This window comes from Diachasma alloeum, unplaced genomic scaffold (assembly GCF_001412515.2).
Source record: "Diachasma alloeum isolate Michigan unplaced genomic scaffold, Dall2.0 Dall_scaffold_00200, whole genome shotgun sequence".
Lineage (NCBI taxonomy): Eukaryota > Metazoa > Arthropoda > Insecta > Hymenoptera > Braconidae > Diachasma > Diachasma alloeum.
In genome coordinates, this window is record NW_021680365.1 from 2846733 (window position 1) to 2866975 (window position 20243).

General features: G+C 34.5%; 2 protein-coding genes across 5 annotated transcripts; both read right to left on the bottom strand.

The window, feature by feature from the left end:
• Positions 1-600: 600 nt before the first annotated feature.
• Positions 601-16918, bottom strand: LOC107035719 (OTU domain-containing protein 7B). Of its 2 annotated transcripts, XM_029125916.1 has the most exons (9): positions 16590-16918; positions 15874-15910; positions 13767-14004; positions 7060-7475; positions 5609-5986; positions 2907-3229; positions 1718-1876; positions 1573-1651; positions 601-1448 (listed from the first exon to the last, which is right to left on the bottom strand). In XM_029125916.1, exons 3-9 carry the CDS (start codon positions 13987-13989, stop codon positions 1347-1349), a joined length of 1680 nt encoding a protein of 559 aa, XP_028981749.1. In that variant the 5' UTR covers positions 13990-14004; positions 15874-15910; positions 16590-16918; the 3' UTR covers positions 601-1346. The 2 variants fall into 2 exon arrangements, with proteins under 2 accessions (XP_028981749.1, XP_015108762.1); XM_015253276.2 differs by lacking the exon at positions 15874-15910.
• A 1597-nt stretch (positions 16919-18515) lies between these two features.
• LOC107035724 (transcription initiation factor TFIID subunit 10) lies at positions 18516-19648 on the bottom strand. Of its 3 annotated transcripts, none has more exons than XM_015253288.1 (5): positions 19579-19643; positions 19380-19514; positions 19048-19172; positions 18907-18971; positions 18516-18823 (listed from the first exon to the last, which is right to left on the bottom strand). In XM_015253288.1, exons 3-5 carry the CDS (start codon positions 19153-19155, stop codon positions 18622-18624), a joined length of 375 nt encoding a protein of 124 aa, XP_015108774.1. In that variant the 5' UTR covers positions 19156-19172; positions 19380-19514; positions 19579-19643; the 3' UTR covers positions 18516-18621. The 3 variants fall into 3 exon arrangements, with proteins under 3 accessions (XP_015108774.1, XP_015108775.1, XP_015108773.1); XM_015253289.2 differs by having other exon boundaries at positions 19602-19633; XM_015253287.1 differs by having other exon boundaries at positions 19380-19648.
• Positions 19649-20243: the final 595 nt, after the last annotated feature.

The following is a 20243-nucleotide window of genomic DNA, read 5'->3' on the forward strand; positions in this document are numbered from 1 at the left end:
AAAAATTGACTCAGTCAATTGAAGTGTCGAAAGAATTATAGTAGATTTTAGAACAACATATTTCCCGAAATTCCTAAAGAAAACAAATTATTTCGAACAAATGAATTGTTTTTTCCCATGTTAAATGAAATTCCCCATGACGCGACGTTGCCGGAACCTCGCTAACCGCGCCCGGCCAGTGTAGAGTGAATTCGGCAACGCTAGAGCCTAAATAACACGGCGGGGAATCCCCGCAGAGGTGACCAATCGCAGGGTCGCGTTTAGTGACCAGACTAGGGTTAAGGGGAGACTACTATGAGTTTTAAAAGTCGTGGGCTATTGGAATGAGATTTCTCATACATTGAAGATTGATTATACACGTCCAAAAGTGAATAATGAAAAAAAAATAAAATAAAATAAAAACTTAAAATGAATAATTAGCGCAAGGCAAATAATTGTTGATTGTCCGTTTGCCCCGCAGGGGCTTCAAATGTTACAAATACTCCTTTTATTTTTTTATAAGCGGGAAAAAATAGAATATTTTTTAATAAGCGGGAAAAAATAGAAAAGTTATTTAAAAAATATGTCAAACAAAAAAACGGTAGAAATAGATTGAAAATTTGTAATTGAAATACCGTTTTTTTTGTTCAGCGATTGGTTTTCTGTGAGAGAACAATAGATTCCCCTCCATCTCACCTCCCACATGGCCATCCCGCCATAAATGCCTTAAAACTCATAGCAGTCTCCTCTTAAATCATTTAGAATTTTTTCCAGAAATCCATATGGACCAACTTTGGAGTAACATTGTTCGGGATATACCTTAAATCCTTTTTCCCTTTCGCTACTGAATTCTTACACCGATATATTTTTATCAGGATTTTCCACTGGACATTTAGACCGATACCCACTAGCAATTGATAATTAAACAGATAATTCTACAAAGTACTATTTATCTCTGGTTTATGAATATCAGTGGGTTACGTCCGTAGTTTGAACACGTCGAGCTCGATTACTAATCCTCTCCTATCGCACTACAATTCTATTAACCTAATGATTCACCTACTAAAATTGTTAATAAATTAAAGCAAAATCACTGGAAACAGCACTGAAGCTCAACCGTGAAAAGGCAACGAGAATCGTTGCTGAACAAATAATCATCAATTGTTAACTCTTTATGATTAATTAACTCTGAGAATCTCATTAAAATTTATACATCTTCATGCGTCATTATCATGTAGTAACCGTTTTTAATCGCATGGGACTCGCGTGGGAGGATAGACTTATTCAATAACGTTGGCAAAATAAATATTTGGGTTATTGTCATGGGGGCAATGAGGGAGGAAAAATAATGAATTTACACAGACTCATCATCGTTGTCTACGACTTGCCCAGCACTGCGAACAGTAGTATTGATTTTCTGGTGAACCAAAAAATTGGCAATGCTCACTGCGACACTCACGTGGTACACTCTGAAATATTAACAAAAGCAATCAATTATTTTTCCTGTTTTTAACGATTTTTTGTTTCACAGAATTTTAATTAAATTTCATTTAATTGCTTTGTTGGGGTAGAATTATTTTTTGTTCAACGTACATCATGCATATCAACATTCTTCCACGCCTCTGGTGTCTCTGCGTCCTCGGGGGTTATTTCGTTATTATAAAATGTTGACCTGGAGCAAAAAGAGTAAATTGGAGAGTTAATATCGTCATTGGGAAATCTAATTTATTCGATTTACCTGGAGAGATATAGGGTACGATCTCTACTTGTATTTTTTGGCTGAAGTTTACTGACACTGGCGTGACTACCACTATCGCTGGCAGCGTAAAACTTGGATTTACCCGCCCCGTAATTCATTTCAGTCCCCGAGGCGTCATTCTGATGTGTCTCCAAGTATCTGGAATTAAAATAATGGAGGTAATGATGATAGAATGGGGGTAATAAACTAGAGTGTTGGAGAGTTTAGTTACGGAGGGGGAAAATGGGAGTTGGAGATCAATTGGGGACTGGTTTTGGGGAATATTTAGAAATCTGAAGGATATAATGATGTTTGATAACTTGTACGTATAAAGGGCTCACCCAAATTTTCACAGTTCTCGTTTTAAATAATATGAAATATTTCATCTATAATTCAATTGATTAGATTAGGGCGATTACACTTTTCTTTTTTCATTCGATTGAAACTCATCACATTTTCCTTTTTCCCTCTCTGGGTCTCCCCCTGGGCCTTCCACTGGACTTTAGATTTTGCTGTTTCATTTTCTTTTCAATTAATCAGTTGACCAAAACTTCCCCGTCAAAACTTCTCATTAATTTTCCATTCTACTCAACGGAAAATTATTACTCTCATCAGTACTCCCAATAATTAAAAAAAAATGGAGAATTTTCTCAAAATTCTAGTATGTTTTAGAATTCCGATAGATGGCACCACTGTCGATAAGGAACCATAAGGACTTTTTCCCCAAATGCCCCCCCATAATGAAAACATAGACGTATTCACGTAAAAACGTTAATAAACCAAAGTTAATAAAAAAAAGTTGAATTAAATCAACTTTATTTGAATCATATAATTGAAACATTTTCATTGAAATCAATTTCATGAGTTTATCAATTCAACATTGTTGAAATGAATAGAAAAAAATCAAGTAGAGTTTTATTGGACTCAAATGCGTCATTTCTCTGGGTGTGGGGCTGATTTCCACCGGAAAAATAATAAATTATCTAGACATTCGAGTTATCCCATCCCCTAGGCGAAAAGGGGTTGATTTCTCCTTATCATTTTGGTATGATTTCTCCGAACATTCCATTATCTCCCTTAGATTTAAAGATATTCATCGAAAACTCAATGTAAAGATGATTAAAATGAAGTCGAGTGGATTAATTCTATTTCACTGCAGAATTACTAAGAATTTATTGGTATGAATTACCTTGAGTGGGCACACTGTAGATAATTCTGGAGCATTTGATCCACGTACTGGTGACGTCGACTCCTCAGTCTCACGCAGAGCACACCCTCGGTTATTGCACCGGTGGATGAGGCCGGTGGGCTCTTTGGTCTCTTAGCCATTGACCACAGTCTTTTACTCACAGACTTTCCAATTGATCCAAATTGCTTAGCAACACCCAACAGCTGTCTAGCTGTTCTACTCTTATTCGAGGTTGATCCGTCTGTTTCTGAGAGTCTCTCCAAATCTTCAGAGGTTAATGTCTGATATTCACAGTCTAAATAATCTCTAATCAGAATTTCCATCTGGAACAAAACCAAACGAGGCGAAATGAATTATTATATTTTACACTGTGAATATAAAATTATTCTAGCTTACACTGGGAAAAATTTTCGTTTGAATTTTCTGTGTCAAATCATAGAAATTTTTATCATGTTTAATTTCCATTGAAATTTCAGAAAATCTTGTAATTGAAAAATCAAATCTATTTCATTGAATTTCTGTTCTAATGATCCGAAAATCAATAAAATACTTGATTTTTCAGTTTAATTATTCTGTGAAAATTCGGAAAAAAATTGAAAATTCATGGTCATTTTGTTTCTGAATATTCATGTTCCAATTGAAGCGAAATGACTCAATCGAGCTATAAAATAATTCTATCCCACACTGTCAAAATTTGTTGTCTGAATTTTCTGTGTCAAATCGCAGAAATTTTTATCATGTTTAATTTTCACCGAAATTTCAGGAAATCTTGTTATTGAAAAATCAATATTCCATTGATTTTCTGTTTCTCATGATCTGAAAATCAATAAAATACTTGATTTTACAGTTCAATTATTCTGTGAAAATTCATAAAAAAATTTAAAATTGATGTCATTTTATTTCTGAATATTCATGTTCCATTGAAATTTCAATCAAGCTGTGAAATTGGATCTCCACTAAAATTCTTTGTTTTTAAAACTCAAGTCATTAATAAATCATGTTTATCTGTCATTGACCAATTTTCAAAAGTTGACGAATATGACGAATATTTACTAAATAAATAGTCTGTAATCACCATTTTTGCCCGATAAAAGAAGAATAATCGATATAAATCAATTTTCAAATTCCACATAAAAACGTCAATCCTTTCCGGTTTGATGGATCGATACAATATTTGCATTAAATTCTCCTCGATATCTCGAGGTCAATGCCTGATTTTCAACGGCTGAATAATCTCTCGTCAAACAAAGAGAAATAACAAATTGAAAAGCAATTAATTCCTTATCTTCCCCTGAACTCGCCACTCTCTGATCGATTAACGTATTACAAAATGTTGTTCCATTTAAGAAATTCTGAGGCTAAATATTCAGTCTGAATGAGGGAGGATTTCAATTAATATTCCTTGCCGAGCTGAAAAAGTTGAAAACTTCTTCTAGTAGTAAAGCGTGCACTTATCGTCGGTTTACCACTTCCTCATTGATTTCAACTCTAGGAGTTTCAATTCTTGAAGGAGGTAGTAAAACAAGATAAGGCGAAAATATATAAAAATTGCTGTGAACATATCTCTGAAACAAGTAACTTTGGAGATTTCAGAATGCTGAAAACATATTTTTACAGTTCAATTGTAACTGCAGGAATCAGGAATTTTTTAGTGATATTTTTTTCAGAAGCTTAGGGAATTCCTAGAGAGTTTTGAAATTTCCCTAAAGAAAAACAAAATAATTTTTTTGAAATTTCTGGAAAAACCTCTTTTTCCGATTTTTTTCATCAAAACTGACGAATTCCTCGAATTTTTTATAAAAACCTGCAACTTTTTTGAATCTCGTAGGAACAAAAACTAAAAATTCTCCGAAACTTTCTTCAACAACCAACAATTTTGAGAAGTCCCCTAAATTTTCTAGAAAAACTGAAGAATTTTCTTAATAAAACAGAGAATTTCCAAATTTATAAGAAAATTCAGAATTCTCAAGAACTTTTGGAATAATCCACAATTTTTATTTCAGCTTTTCCTTATTTTCTTTAAAAAAATATGGAAATTTTCAGGAACTTTTTACAGTGAATCCTCTTTTATGTAACTTTTAGCCTATATTATAACGAAAATCCTAAACTAATTAGCAGTCAAAATTCCATTGAAATCCGTCCAATTGTCCTTGCGTGAATCACGACCACAAAACACGCAGTAGATTCTTTGAATATAAGAAAATATACAACCAAAAAAAAACAGTTTTCAATGCGAGACTTGCGATCTCAAATTGGGATTTATGGAAGTCTCAAATCGAGACTTTCGAAAATATGAAATTGAGTTCTGAAATTCTCAACTTGAGATTTTTAAGAGTCTGACGTTAAGACTTTCGAATCTATCAATTAAGACTTTCATATGTCTCAATTTGAGATTTAAAAATGTCAATTTGAAACTTGAAAATCTCGACTGGAGATTTGAAAAACTCAATTTAAACTCTCTGCAAGTCTCAAATTGAGATTTAAAAGTGTCAAATTAAGACGTTTAGAATGCTAAAATTGAGATTTCCAAGTCTCAAATTGAGACTTGAAAATATCCATTGGATCCTTTCGAAAGTTTCAATTGAAGATCTTTAAAATCTGATAATAAGGATTTTTTTTCTGGATGTATAAATTCTCATCAACTTCATCCTCAAGTAATCCTGAAAAACCAATACCGTAAAAAAATGATTATAAAAACTCACAGTATCCTGTTGACAAGGCAAGAGATCCTGTGAGCTGACACTCCAGTCCCAGTCAGGACCAGGATCGACAGCGAATAAAACAGGCAGCAGTTGTCCCGTGTCCGGATCAACAAGTGGTATACTAACCCCTTCAACCGATCCACCCCCATCGCCAAAATCATTGCCCCCATCGACGGTTACCAGTGGAGAAAAATGCGCCGAATGATAAGCAAGTAATAGTGGTGTACGATGACACTTTTCCGGTGCAACTTCCAGCGGTAGGTAAACCCCACCAAATGGTATTGGTGCCAAGGCCACACCTTCAGAATCACGCAGCATAGTTTCAGCAATGACAATAATCGGTCTGCGTAGTACGTGCGCCAATGCCAGTACATGAACCTGAAAAGAGCAATTAACATGACAATCCCATTCATTCTTATCATTCAGGAAAATAATTACTTTTTTCAAGAGAATTTCATTCAAAGAAACATTCCTTAGCTGATAATTTAATACAATTATTATTTATTATTAATTATTTATTTAATATTTATTTTATTATTTATTTGTTAATTTCAATTTATTATTTTTTGACAATTTCATATGATTTTAATATAATTTTACAGCGAATACCAGTTATATCTTTACGAAACAAATTTAAGTGGGGAAAATAAAACTTCTTTTGGTCCAGTAATGAGAATATTAGTTGTTTTTTCAATGTAAAATTATTTTTTTTAAGCAATCCTTCAACTTATTTAGGAAACGATAATTATTCGAGTCGCTAAATGAATTATTGCATAGATTAACACAATCAAGTACTAAGATGTCATCGAATTTAACTAAGTTTTTATGCATTCACTTCAATGTTTTCCGATTGCGGTAATGTTATGAAATTTATAAATCCCAAATTCTGGTCAACATTATCCAAGGCAACAAAATGTAATTTATTCACTGATCTAATCATCCTTTAGGTAGGAATTTTCCATTAATTTATAAAGCAGAAAATTTCTGGGCTGGCATTCCCATTCATGCGATAAACAGATGTAACTTGACTCCGGGTACTGTTTTATCTCAACAGAGTAAATGTATGTCAAAAAGAAATGATTGATATTCACCGTGAACTACTATTTAACTGAAAATTTCTAACTAAATAATAATTACTCCAGGAAAACAAGTGGGAAATTGCTTTTATCTTAACATGGGATAGTTTTTTTAACTAATAAATTAGCAATATGATTCCGAATGGTCATTTTGCACATCATCTGCTTCTACAGTAAAGAATTCATCGTTATATATCATTTTATTAAGGTGTTCCGTGTGTAGATCAGCGGGAGAGTGAAACGGAAAGTGAGTATTATTGTTCTCGAGCCCTGATTCAATCGCTGAGTACAAAATTTTCCAATTTTCAAGTAACTATTTAAGTGCAGTTTTTTCCCTCAATGCATGCTCAAATGAAATATCCGTTTGGTTTGTACCTCTTCGAGGCTCTGATAAGACGTTGCTGTCTGGCCTCGTGGATTCGCCGATGCCATTTCCACAATGCTCTGCCACTCGGTTAACCATTCGGTTTCCGTGTACGACAGGCCAGCGGCTGCATTCAAACCCATCTGCCTCCACCTCCATCTTCTAAAGAGTGCATCTCTGTATTCACCCTTCGACAATGTATTGTGGAGTGCATCCCTCAGGGTCAACAATCGATCGTGAAAGCCCCACATGCCCAAAGACGCTGCGTGGAGAAGACAATTTCCATCGCCTGTTGTTGCCAATGGCCATAGTACACGTGTACCACTGTTCTTTCCACCACACCACCAATTCAATCTTCCTGTATTCTCCAGGGATGTCAAGCAGCCACCCTCTATCAAATCTTTCTCCAGGAATTGACGGAAGGAATCTAATTAGAAAGAATTTTGTTCAGGTCATTACTTTAAATATTACAGAACACAATTCAGTAGCGAAGTGGTCAAACGGTTCAAGTCGATTCTGGCTATTGGCCAGATTTCAATGAATATCTCGAAATCTAAGAGAGATGGCAAAACTTTCCTCATAACCTTTTTAGTAGCACTCAACTTGCTCTACAAAAAAGGTTATTATGAAAATTTCGCTATCTCCCTTAAATTCGGAAATATTTCGGGAAAACTCAACTAAAGACTAAATTGACTCAAACCGTTTGAGCACTTTGCTACTGAATTGAAGTAGTACGAATGAACAGTTTAGTTGTTGAGTGTAACAAGGAAAAATAAGTTTAAAAAGACTAAAAAAAATGACAGTAGAGGCTTCGTATGAGATACCTCTCTATAAAATACCTCGCTCTACGAGCGCTCGAAGCCTACCCCTTCTCTCGGCACTTTTATCACCTCCCGAATGTTTATATTCCGTGGGCTTCTTATAAGATACCAATGCACGGAGAGAAATATTCAATAAAAATTACGTATCTTTTCCGTAATTCCGGAGCGAAAAGTGATTGTAAGTGACTGAATATTTCTCTCCATGTGGCCCCGGTCATTTTTCAACGGGAAGATAGTAGTTATAAGCATCAAACGGTGTTAAGGGTCAGACGGGAGGGACGAACGAAGTGATCATGAGGGTCTAATGAAGTGTGCTGTGGATTTTTTTCTCACTTTTGCCATCGAAAAATCGTAATTTTTCGTCTGTGATTATTCTCTACTCCACCAACAATCCCCCAACATCAGCTGCCATTCTAGCGGGATTATGTTTAGAGAGAAAAGGGAACGCGTGCGACACCAATTCAAAACATTAAACACATATAAATTGATTAGTTATCGATATTCATTCAGTAAAAATGGAAATTTCATTGAATTCGGGCGCAACGAGCGAGGTATCTTATTTGAAACCCGCTGATCCCTATTTTTCTCCTCTCTATGGGCGCGCGTAGTGGGGGCATAGGGGTTGACAGCTAAATGTCCATCAAATTGTTTTTTCAATTATTTTTTTGAACAATAGTCTCTCGTTTGGCTAGGGTGTTTCGACATAACATGCTATTTCGGGCAGGCAGAAGCAGAAATGATTTATTACAAAAGCCTGACACTGAGGATAATTTTCATATCCCGCATTAAATTTTTATTTATTTTCTTTGATTTTTCGAGATTTTATCTAGATTTTAATCTCTTTCAGAAAAATCGATTCACAGCATCGATGTTTCTAATAACATCGCCCACCCTTAATCGCACAAAGAGTTCATTGTCCACCTAATCATTTTCCTTGTGATTCTTATTCTTATTTTTCAAATTGAATTTTATCGTGAAAAAATCCTCCATAATAGGGGGACTCCCGTGGATTTTGTGACGTAATATATAAAGGGGGCTCCATGTTTGTGACGGCTTGTGACTGAGGGGGGGGTCTAAAAAGTAAAAAAAAACATGTGACGTAATATTTAAATGGCCCTGGATAGACCCTGTAATTGCATAAGTTGACGAAAAATCACAGTTTGGAGAATTTTATTTTTGCTTCATCGAGGAATTAATTCGACTGCAAGCTTGCGTCGAATTTAGGTGAATGTAACAAATCTAAAATTCATCGATTTCATGAAGATAAATATCTTGGAATTTATGATTATGTCATTCGTACCGAAATGCTAATAAAAATTCTGTCCATAAAGGACTCTTCAAGGTAATGAGGTAAATTGCAACATTCCCAGACATAAAATGTTTTAATTAAAGTCCTTGTGAAAGAAATTGAAATTGATGCAAGGCTTCTCTTTAAAATTTCCTCCTGAAAGGAATGAATGACGGACATTGCTCAAAATTTATTGGTGATGGGATCGATTTCGGGCAACTTTCTGAATATATAAATTCATTAAGATTTCGCAGCAGGGAAGGTTTTCAGAAGTATTCGCGGTGAATTATTTATGAGAAGCGAACTCAATTGCGAATAGTAACAAGTTTCTAATTATTGAACACGAGATTGGTGGCCGTATGAGGGAAACGCCGCAGAGCGGTTTTTGTGGTAATTAACATTCACTGAACGATCGGAAGAATTCTAAAAAATTTGAGTTTTTCAATTGAAGTATATAAAACATTTTATTTTAAACAACATAATTCTCAAAATTCTAAAAAATAAATGAATTATTTCCAACAGAATTTTTTTTTCCCCGGTTCAATAAAATGGTGCGTCACGCGATGTTGCTGGAAACTCGCTAAACGCGCGTGGGCTGTGTAGACTAAATTCGGCAACATTAAGGTATATCCCAAGACAATAGAACCCAAAAGTTAGTCCCTATGGGTTTTCGGAAAAAATTCTAAATGACTCAATTATTGCATTCTCATAAATTAGTGAGTTTTCTATCCTCATATGTCGTTGATGCAGGCAACAATAACTGTTAGAATCAAATAAGAAATTATTTGTTAATTAATTTTTTGAATCAAATAAGAAATGATTTAATGAAATTTCCATTTTTTAGAGTTGAATATCGCAGAAACTGTGTAGTACAAAATTTGACGGATTATTTTTTTAAAAACATCGTAAGAACCGTTCTCTCATAAGATGGAAAAATCGAGTTGTGGGGCCGGGGGTGGGTCTCTGCCTCGCGTGTTAGAAACCCGCATTTCATTATTTATTACCTCCAAAAACGTGCAGTACAGCTAGTTAGATTTTTTTTCAATACCTGGCGACTACACGGAGGAAAAGGTGAAGAAAAATTACCAAACAAGGCAAGTAATCGTGGAGCAATATATGACTGTCCTATGAAATGCAATCACATAAAAAATGTTGATATGGAAACTGTAAATCCACTACAGACGATATAAATAAATCATGTAGGTTTTCGCACTTTAAACAATAAAAAAATTAAGGATCTGACAGCCATTGGCTACTGTGACAAATGACAACCCAACAGCCACTAGATACAGTGAATTATTCATTTGTAATATCCTCCCTATTGGGTTTATTTCCCAATATTATTAAAAAATGCTCGTTGAAAATGTTCAATTTTTTCATAGCTTCTTTGATTGTACGATCATAATTTTTGGAGACTCCAGGGCCATGTAAAACTAAATCTCAGTTGGAGAACATTTTTCTTTCAGTTGAGAAATAACAAGCTTCTCAATGTATTCAGAAATTCTTAATCAGAAAAAATTAAACCTGAAAAATTCCAGATTTTTGTCATCGTTTTTAAAACAGATATTATCACTCTTCATATTTCAGATTATCAAAATTTAAAAAAAAAACCGAGATCACGTTCGAAAGATAATACACGCGGGTATGAATATAAAAGAATTCCACAGTGTCGCCCTGATTTTCGGAATGTTTTTAAGTTAAAAATGGAAAGACGAGGTCAGACTTCGAAAAGTATAAAGGACAAAGTCATTGCACAATGTTCACGAGACTAGTGGATAATCGGGCTTTAAAGAAAGCTTAAATATTAATTTAGTAGCGAAGCGGTAAAATGGTTCAAGTCGATTTAGCCTTTAGCTGAGTTTTCGAGGAATATCTCCGAATCTAAAGGAGATAACGGAATTTTCGTTATGATCTTTTTTGCAGCGCTAACTGAGGGCTACGAGAAAGGTCATGACAAAAATTTTGCCATCTCCCTTAGATTTTGAGATATTCACTGAAAACTGGCCAATAGTAGAAACCGACTTGAACCGTTTCACCGCTTCGCTACTAAACTGATGAATTTTGAGAAAAAATTTTGTGTTTGAGAGCTTTTCCATTGCTCTTCCTCGGGTAAAGTGGTTTATTGAGAAATACCTAACTTCTCAATGTATTCATAAATTCTTAATAAAAAAAAATTAAACATGAAAAATTCCAGATTTTTGTCATCGTTTTTAAAACAGATATTATCATTCTTCATATATTTTCCAAGAGGGCCATGTTATTTCATTACTCCGCTTTCTCGTCAACGAGTTTCCTAAAGAGTTTGAAACTTCTACTAAATATCCATATTTTTCATTCTTTTATCCCATTTATTACGATAGACAAACAGTATTAAGGAGAGACGTTGATGAATTCTGAAAAACTTTCCTTGGTCTCGCGTCTATCGATAATTCTTCCATACATTATGGATGAGTACCGATAAGAAAACCCATAATTTTTCATGTTTTCACCAAATATGAATTAATTTGCCCTTAATGTTCATCAGACCCCAGAGTTTAAAGTTAACCACAACGTTTCATGCCACAGACCCTGTTGAAATGAACTTCCTGGTCTGCCGTATCTATTCATCTCTCCATTACGCCGAAAAAGTCTTTGTTAGTTTTGTCATCGCCAGTTGAAAATTTATGTTCCACTAACCTGACCGCGATTAATCTCAATCACCTAGCTTTTCACATTTGTGGCTCGAGAAATCCCCAAAAATGTAGTTTTTCGAGGAATGAATTTCAGTAAATCATTACTGCCACTCTGCCATTAATGCCACAGTGAGAAAAAAAATTATTTTTGCCAAATATCCATTTACTGGAGAGAAGCATTTATTTTTTCAAAATCGTATTTCTCCCATTGGGTCATTCCCAGAGGATGACTATGCTGCATTTGACCTTGGATGAACTCCTCCAATGATTATTCATTTTTCCTACATTTCTTATTTTCCACAAGGAATAATTTCGATAAATTTTTTAATGTTGATAATTATTGAGGGAGCGCACTCAAGGTCAAAACTAACATGCCCATCTTCTGGAGTAATATAATTGTTACAATTGAGACCTCATGAAGATTGACTGGGAATGACCCAATAGGTAAAATACGATTTTGAAAAAATAAATGCTTCTCTCGAGTAAATGGATATTTGGCAAAAATAATTTTTTTGGGTTTTCTAAATTTTTTTTTGTTCCAATTGAGTAATTCAATTGATTTTTGAGAATTCTTGTAATTGAAAAAAAAAACACTTCAGTGTTTTCAACTTTTCTAGAACGCTTGAGAAGTTAAGAAAATTTGAGGGTTTTCGAAAGAAATTGAGAAAATTCTCGAGTATTCTAGAAACGTCAAAAACATTGAGGTGTTTTTTTAATTGCAGGACTTCTAAAAATCCTGGTATTCAATTTTCTCTTATTCTCCCCGGGCGAAGCCAGGCCACACAGCTAGTCGTCAATAAATAAAATAATAAATGATAATAATTCAATTCTATCAAGGGGAGACTACTGTGAGTTTTAAAAGTCGTGGGTTATTGGAGTGAGACTTTTCATACATAGAAGATCGATTATGTAGATCTGAAAACGAATAATTAGTGCAAAAAAATTTTGTTTATTGTTCGTTTGCCCGAAAACGCTTAAAATGCCAAAAAAAGTCCAGGGCCTCCAATTTTTGAGCTACGTAGGATTTTTTTTCTACAATTTTCGGAAAAATATGTGGAATAACATTTACGAGCTAGTTTTTTTAAATTCGCCTCTTACATGGCTAAATTTGCTTTTTTGTATTTTTTTACACAAATAGTGAATTTTTTTATATGAAAAAAACTTAAATCAGCGGTGTAGGAGTCGGATTCCAAAAAACTGGCTTGTAATTGTTGTTCCACACATTTTTCCGAAAATTTTGAAAAAAAAATCTTCTGTAATTCAATCCTTTCTTTTGAAATGAGTAAAAAATTCTAAATACAGATTTTTATTTGATTCAAATGAACCTTTTTTTTGGTGGTGTAGCTTGTGTAGATGTTAAATTGTAAAACCAGCATCCAGAACATGAAATATTCTATTCTTTCGGTATTACTGAAAGTGCTGGGGGAGCGATTTACTCTAATAGGGAACTTGCATGAAGCTCAATTCTTTGTAATTCCCCTATTCACACATTCCTCGTAACATATGGATAACTAAACTTCGAAAATTATGGAAAAATATTGCCTAGATGTTTTATGATAATTAATTGTAAATCAGTCGTTTTCGAGCCTAATTTTTCGGTCATGACGTCACGAAGACGATCAGGTAACGCTTCATTGGTCGAAAATAAGAGAGAATTAAGGGGAATTGTCGTTCTCCATTGGCCGAGGCGCACCTCAAGATTTGGTTAGCGGGTCATTAGCGATTGCAAAGCGTTTGAAACCCTCAACTTTTAATTTTTAACAACTAATGATTAATTAATGAGCAATCTTTCAAACATTTGTGAAGGAAAAATGAATTATTCATGTCCCAAACTTGAGATTAGAACATTGAAAAAAAATCATGCAGGTTCCCTATTTTAATGCAAGAATTGCCCCCCGAGATGTACTCCCACTACCCAAAGTAAATGAGTTAATTACCAGGATAAACCGACAGATCTGGCAAGGAAAACGTGAACTCAGGTGTATCTACAGTCCCAACTGCTGCCAGCTGTGTTCTAGCATGGGATACGATGGCAGCATTCTCAGTGGCACGAGATATTCCTCGTGCCAATTTCTTCGTTGCACCAGCTGGCGCCAGGGTGACATTGTTACTCCCTGTCTCTGGTTCCAATCCATCATACATGGATACCGCACCACTCATACCACCGTCTGAAGTCTGCAATCATACGTGTCCATCAGTATTCATTGCCCCAACACTACATGTTGCTATTGCACTCAAGAAAATAAAATAGCTCTACTGTTATGATAAATCCCAAAATTATTGAACACTGCGAAGAATTTCCAGAAAACTCGATTAAGGCCCGGGTGTACTATCTTTCGAATGTTATCTGGATTTTTTTCATCTTTCGTAATCCAAAATTTGCAATTGAGTGGTACATCAGGTAGAAATTCCCAAAACTTATGATAGAATGATAAAAAAAATAGAAAAAATTCTGAACTTTTTCAAAGAGCGTTTTTAATTGAGATTCAGAATGAGTTGAAAAAAGTGGAAATTACAAATATCTGTTTCGCTGTGGCAAATTATCTATTCGCTGTCATTGTCTATGGTGGATAACAAAACACTAACTCCTCATGGGAAGTGACAGCTAGGTACAACTACGACATTTCAACTAAAATTTTCCTGCTTCAACGATTCAAATCTATTTTTGAAAAATATTTACTGCCTTTTTACAATATCTTTGACAAGATTTCTTCAATTTGTTGGCATACACTCGGATGATTATCGAATGAGCAAGAAAGAAAGATTGTGAGTTGAAATCTCGTCTAGTTGAAAAGTCGTGGAACGCCGACAAATGTTCTAAAGAATATTATTCATTACGAGAGTAATGGACAATGCTTTAAAATTTTTTTCCATTACTAAAGTAGTCGATAATTTTGTTGGACATAAAATTCAATATGTTGTTACGAATTAAAAATGACATAACTGTCTAAATTTGTTGATCCTTGCCCACAAGTGACATTTATCAATTTCCAATGATAAAATATTATGTAACATTATTCTGAAAACCTATACTGAATTTATTAATTGTTAAAGTACCGACAAAGGGGACACGACTTATCAACTGAATGATATTTCAACTACGACATTTCAACTAAAATTTTCCTGCTTCAACGATTCAAATGTATTTTTGAAAAATATTTACTGCCTTTTTACAATATCTTTGACAAGATTTCTTCAATTTGTTGGCATACACTCGGATGATTATCGAATGAGCAAGAAAGAAAGATTGTGAGTTGAAATCTCGTCTAGTTGAAAAGTCGTGGAACGCCGACAAATGTTCTAAAGAATATTATTCATTACGAGAGTAATGGACAATGCTTTAAAATTTTTTTCCATTACTAAAGTAGTCGATAATTTTGTTGGACATAAAATTCAATATGTTGTTACGAATTAAAAATGACATAACTGTCTAAATTTGTTGATCCCTCCCAAAAGTGACATTTATCAATTTCCAATAATAAAATATTATTTAACATTATTCTGAAAACCCATACTGAATTTATTAATTGTTAAAGTACCGACAAAGGGGACACGACTTATCAACTGAATGATATTTCAACTACGACATTTCAACTAAAATTTTCCTGCTTCAACGATTCAAATGTATTTTTGAAAAATATTTACTGCCTTTTTACAATATCTTTGACAAGATTTCTTCAATTTGTTGGCATACACTCGGATGATTATCGAATGAGCAAGAAAGAAAGATTGTGAGTTGAAATCTCGTTTAGTTGAAAAGTCGTGGAACGCCGACAAATGTTCTAAAGAATATTATTCATTACGAGAGTAATGGACAATGCTTTAAAATTTTTTTCCATTACTAAAGTAGTCGATAATTTTGTTCAACATAAAATTCAATATGCTGTTACAAATTACCAATGACATCTAAATTTGCTTATCCCGACCCACAAGTGACATTTATCAATTTCCAATGATCTTCCACCTCAGAAGATGATCCTTAAAAACCCATTAATTCCTTACAACCATTATCCAACAAAAAATACCCCACCCCCCTCGACTTACATTTGTTATGAAATACCTCGGTTGCACCGCATCAGTTCTGCAATGTAAAGTACCAAATAAAGTTTTTTATTACTCCTAAACCTTGAGACAACAACACCAAAGACTAACACCGAGTTGACCATCAAACACTTGGAAATAAAAATAAAAAACCGACTAATGGCAGTTCGAAGATTAATTTAACCCCGGTGATAAACAAAATGCAAAAATGCAACTCACGTATTCACTTAAAAATGCACCCACTCGCACGTAAAGAGGAGTGAAAAATAAAGTCCCAGCCAATATGTAAACACTTCAATCTAGGAAGTACAAATGACATGTGCAAAAACAAGAATATATTTTGATTATGATCGAGACTAATTAAATATTCCAACGTTCGGTCAACAATTCACACAGACAATTCCCCACCACTGATACATCGAATTAATCTCAATGCAGATGAGCGAACACCGGTTGCGTTATAAAAATAGTTGTACATGAACGCTGGCTGCGGAGAGCCTTCGGTTTTTCAAGGTGAAAAATAGTCGAGAAGAAGAGAAAACAAAAAAAAGGACAATGATAATAAATCATGGGTGCCCGCCAGTAGTTGTTCGGTAGCGCGTTACCTCAACAGGTTTCATACGAAATTTAACAAACAGTAGTTTGTGCGTGGGATGTCTTCGTGCGTTTTGCAAAGGTGAGATAAAGTGGGGGGAAACAATGAATTAATTGATGCAAACCTTTCAGCCAGATGAGGAGACGAATCAATGGAGTAGAGCGATTAACGTGTTTGTCTGTCGAATTGATTCCTATTTTGCGCCACAAATGGACCACGGAAAAACTGCCTGCTCGAGGTCATGCTCCAATCGAACGAATTCCCCGATTATTACTGACTTCATACCGCGAGAGGAAGGGGTGGAACTGATCTTCGGAGGTGAAAAAGCACTGGGATGTTTGATATTATGCACATTGACGGTAAAAAGCCTCAATTAGCCTCAATTATTCGATTATTGGAGGAAGGCATTTGATTATAACCTCGATCGCGATGTCACTCTAACTGACTCCGACTGAGTTGGACTCAAAACTGAAATAAAGTCATCAAGTTGTGTGTACGGTGGAGTCCGGTGTGCGCATGTGCGGACTGGTGACCATCTGAGGAGGTATTTACGATGAAAAATGACAAGTAAATATTGGTTTGAATAGGGAACTTGCATGAAGCTCTATTCTTTTTAAGGAGAAACGGAACCCCTGCGTTTTTATGAATATTCAGAATTGTGTTTTCTCCTGCAATTATTATTTTTTTATTCATTAAACTACTTCATTGATTCAACAATGCGATAATCGAGTCGATAAAGTAATTTTATAGATAGGAGAGGGTAGGGTAAAATGGACTTTTGACTTCTTTTTGAATATTCATGACGTGTTGAATTGTTCATGAAATTGAATAATTTTATTTTTCAATTAAAAAACAATCATTCCTCTTTGTGATGAGCTTAGACTGAGCTCAATTGATAAATCTCTTTCTGAGTTACGAATATTTTTAAAAAAGTCAAAAGTGTCCATTTTACCCTACCCTCCCCTAGAAATTAATAATTGTAGGAGAAGACACAATTCTAAGATTTGATGTAGACAAAGGGGTTCCGTCTCCCCTTAATTCCCCTATTCATATATTTCTCCTAACATATGGATTGCGAAACGGCGAAAATTATGGAGAAATATTGCCGAGAAATAATGGCAAAAATACTAATAATAATTAATAATAGTTATTAATTATGGCATAATTTATTTATTATATCATTATATATTATATTATGATTATATATATTATCATTATATTATTATTGCCATTATTTTGTTTTTTTTTTGTTTATTATAATTTTTTAAACATTTGTTGTTTTCTAATAAATAATGCAAGTTGTTTAAACTTTCGAAAACCGTATTTTTCTGAGCATGAAATAGATTTCTGGTAAAATTCTGAATATGAATAAATTTGTTAAGATTCCGAACAAATGATTTTTATGGTGGAAAATTGATCGTTATAAATTATTTGTAGAAAATGTTCGTAATTTTCAAGAATTGCAGTTCTTTAATTATTTCAATAATTTTCCTCCAATGGCAAACTTTCTATTTTCCCAGATTTTTAAAATGTTGCCAATAGTTTAATATCGAGATTCAAATTCAGAGCTGCAAATTTTAAATAAAATCATTGTAAATGTCCGGAAACGTAGGGTCAAACGGGGATCAAATGAAAGCACTGATGTTCGACTACAAAAGTAGAAAAGTATTTTACTGGAGGAGGAATAGCCAAAGTACTTGGATATCCTTAAGGTACCCTCGATAAGGAATATAATGGAATTCCTTACATGAAGAGATTCAGTATTGAAAACAAACGAAGCAAAACACCAGCAAGATCACCTGGACAATGTTTTCACCAGAATTCTAATACGAACTAGTTATATCAGTAAGGAATAAAGTGAAGAAACCCAGCAACGCTCTCGGAATCTTGTTGATGCTTGAGCTATTCAATCTGGACATTTGTCTGGAATAGGAGTAGCTGCTGCTGGCATCGGACAGAGTGATTTGAAAAAAAAAACAAAATTTTGTTCTGATTTTGAATTTGTCGAAACATTTAACAAATGGCGCAAACTTTCCATTAAGGAGGGAGATACAGCGATCCAAAAGAATTTATTTGAATTTATATTTTGTGGGAAGAGATAAGGGGTACAATTGATGGGGTGGGCTGGCATTACAAAAACTGAGAAGTCGTGGATTTTATACGAAGTAGTGAGGCTTCTTGACGATAATTCCATGCTCAGCAACAGCCGGAGTGAGATCTTCCATCGTCAATGTGTATCTACGATCTTTGCTCTTTGATTTTGTGGTTTGATTAGCTCCCCTGGTTTTGCAGTGCTGCAGAGCGTCGTTAGCTATTTCTGAGATGAATTTTTGAGCTGCTAGGGAGACTAATCGAACTCTGGAAGAATAAATTATTTTGATTAGAGTTGTGGTCACGGAGAAGGATTTGTCAGGGAGATTGATTGGATTTGGGGGACTTACATGCGAGGATCTGTTGTGTTGAACCCTGCTGTGTGCAGATAATATTCACTTATTGCATCAGGCACCTGGGGAAATGCAGTTATTGATGATTTTGATGAGTAATTATTTTTGGGAATGATGGAAGAAGGGAAGGGGACTTACTGTTGGTGTGTAGTCCTCCAATTGGACTAGGAAATCTGACAGTGGCTGACCTGCACTCTTTGTCTCCTCATTAGGTGGAGTGGTGCGTCCTAGATTGTCTGACGCCATTGTGGAATTGTTCAATTCTTCATTTCATGAAACAGTTGAGTATTAATCACTGTGAGATTGATGAGGAGTGGATTTGTCACTCTAACCAATAATGCTTACGGTCGACATACTCAATTATTTTGGTTCAATGCAGCAATATATTGAAATATTTTATTTCTTTGGGTGACCATTTTATCGCCCTAATTGAAACTTTATGATTAGGAAATAGGATTGGTATTACGTACTTGCAATATTTTAATGATGGAATGATGGACGAGTCAATGTCAACAATCACTACGAAACATCGGAGTTCTCAGATATTCACTATACGAAAGGTGGAGTGGAGTTGATAGAAGCGTAGTGTGTTGAGACCTTGAGTACTTAAAACGATTGGTTATCAAATATTGTGATTTTACAATTAATAAATTATTAAATATACGAAACTTTATGTTCCACGAGAGACACACCATAAAAAATGACAACATAACATAAAGTGGCGCCTTGCGAAGGGGTTCGAAGTGTGATCGGCCAAATTGTTGGTAAAGAAGATTAGGAGGTCGATAATTTAAGCGTTGTTCCTACATTATTCCTCACAGGATAATAAAGGGGAATTTTCAAATTTTTTGTGTGTGATACCTGCCAAAACCGCTATAGGGGAGATTGGGGTAAAACGGACACTTTAGACTTTTTTTAAAATGTTAATGAGGGGTTGAAATGTTGATGAAATTGAATAATTTTTGTTCAATACAAAGAACAATTCTTTCCCTTTGTGACGAACCTAAACTGAGCTCAATTGATAAATTTGTTTCTGAGTTATAAATTATTGTATTGTATTTTCAAAAATTTTGAAGAAAAAAACCTCCATAGCTCAAAAATTGGAGATCCTGGACTATTTTTAACATTTCAAGCGTTTACGGAACAACTGAACAATAAACAATTAATGTTTATGCACTAATTATTCGTTTTTATACATTTTTAATCGATCTTCAATGCATGAGAATTCTCACTCCAATCGCCCGCGCCTTTTAAAACTCGTCGTAGTCTCCCCTTAAATTCAGAGAATCTTGAAGAATTTCCCACAATCAAGTGATTATTTCTCTTGTAGCAAC

Bases quoted from the DNA above. Each gene is read 5' to 3' on its own strand.
- LOC107035719 (XM_015253276.2), bottom strand. From the start codon at position 13,989: ATGAGTGGTGCGGTATCCATGTATGATGGATTGGAACCAGAGACAGGG. The intron at 5,987-7,059 runs GTACAAACCAAA...TGCTCTTTTCAG, and splicing joins CTTATCAGAGCCTCGAAGAG to GTTCATGTACTGGCATTGGC. The intron at 3,230-5,608 runs GTGAGTTTTTAT...GTTTTGTTCCAG, and splicing joins TGCCTTGTCAACAGGATACT to ATGGAAATTCTGATTAGAGA.
- LOC107035724 (XM_015253287.1), bottom strand. From the start codon at position 19,155: ATGGCGTCAGACAATCTAGGACGCACCACTCCACCTAATGAGGAGACA. The intron at 18,972-19,047 runs GTAAGTCCCCTT...GCATTTCCCCAG, and splicing joins TGGAGGACTACACACCAACA to GTGCCTGATGCAATAAGTGA. The intron at 18,824-18,906 runs GTAAGTCCCCCA...TTATTCTTCCAG, and splicing joins AACACAACAGATCCTCGCAT to AGTTCGATTAGTCTCCCTAG.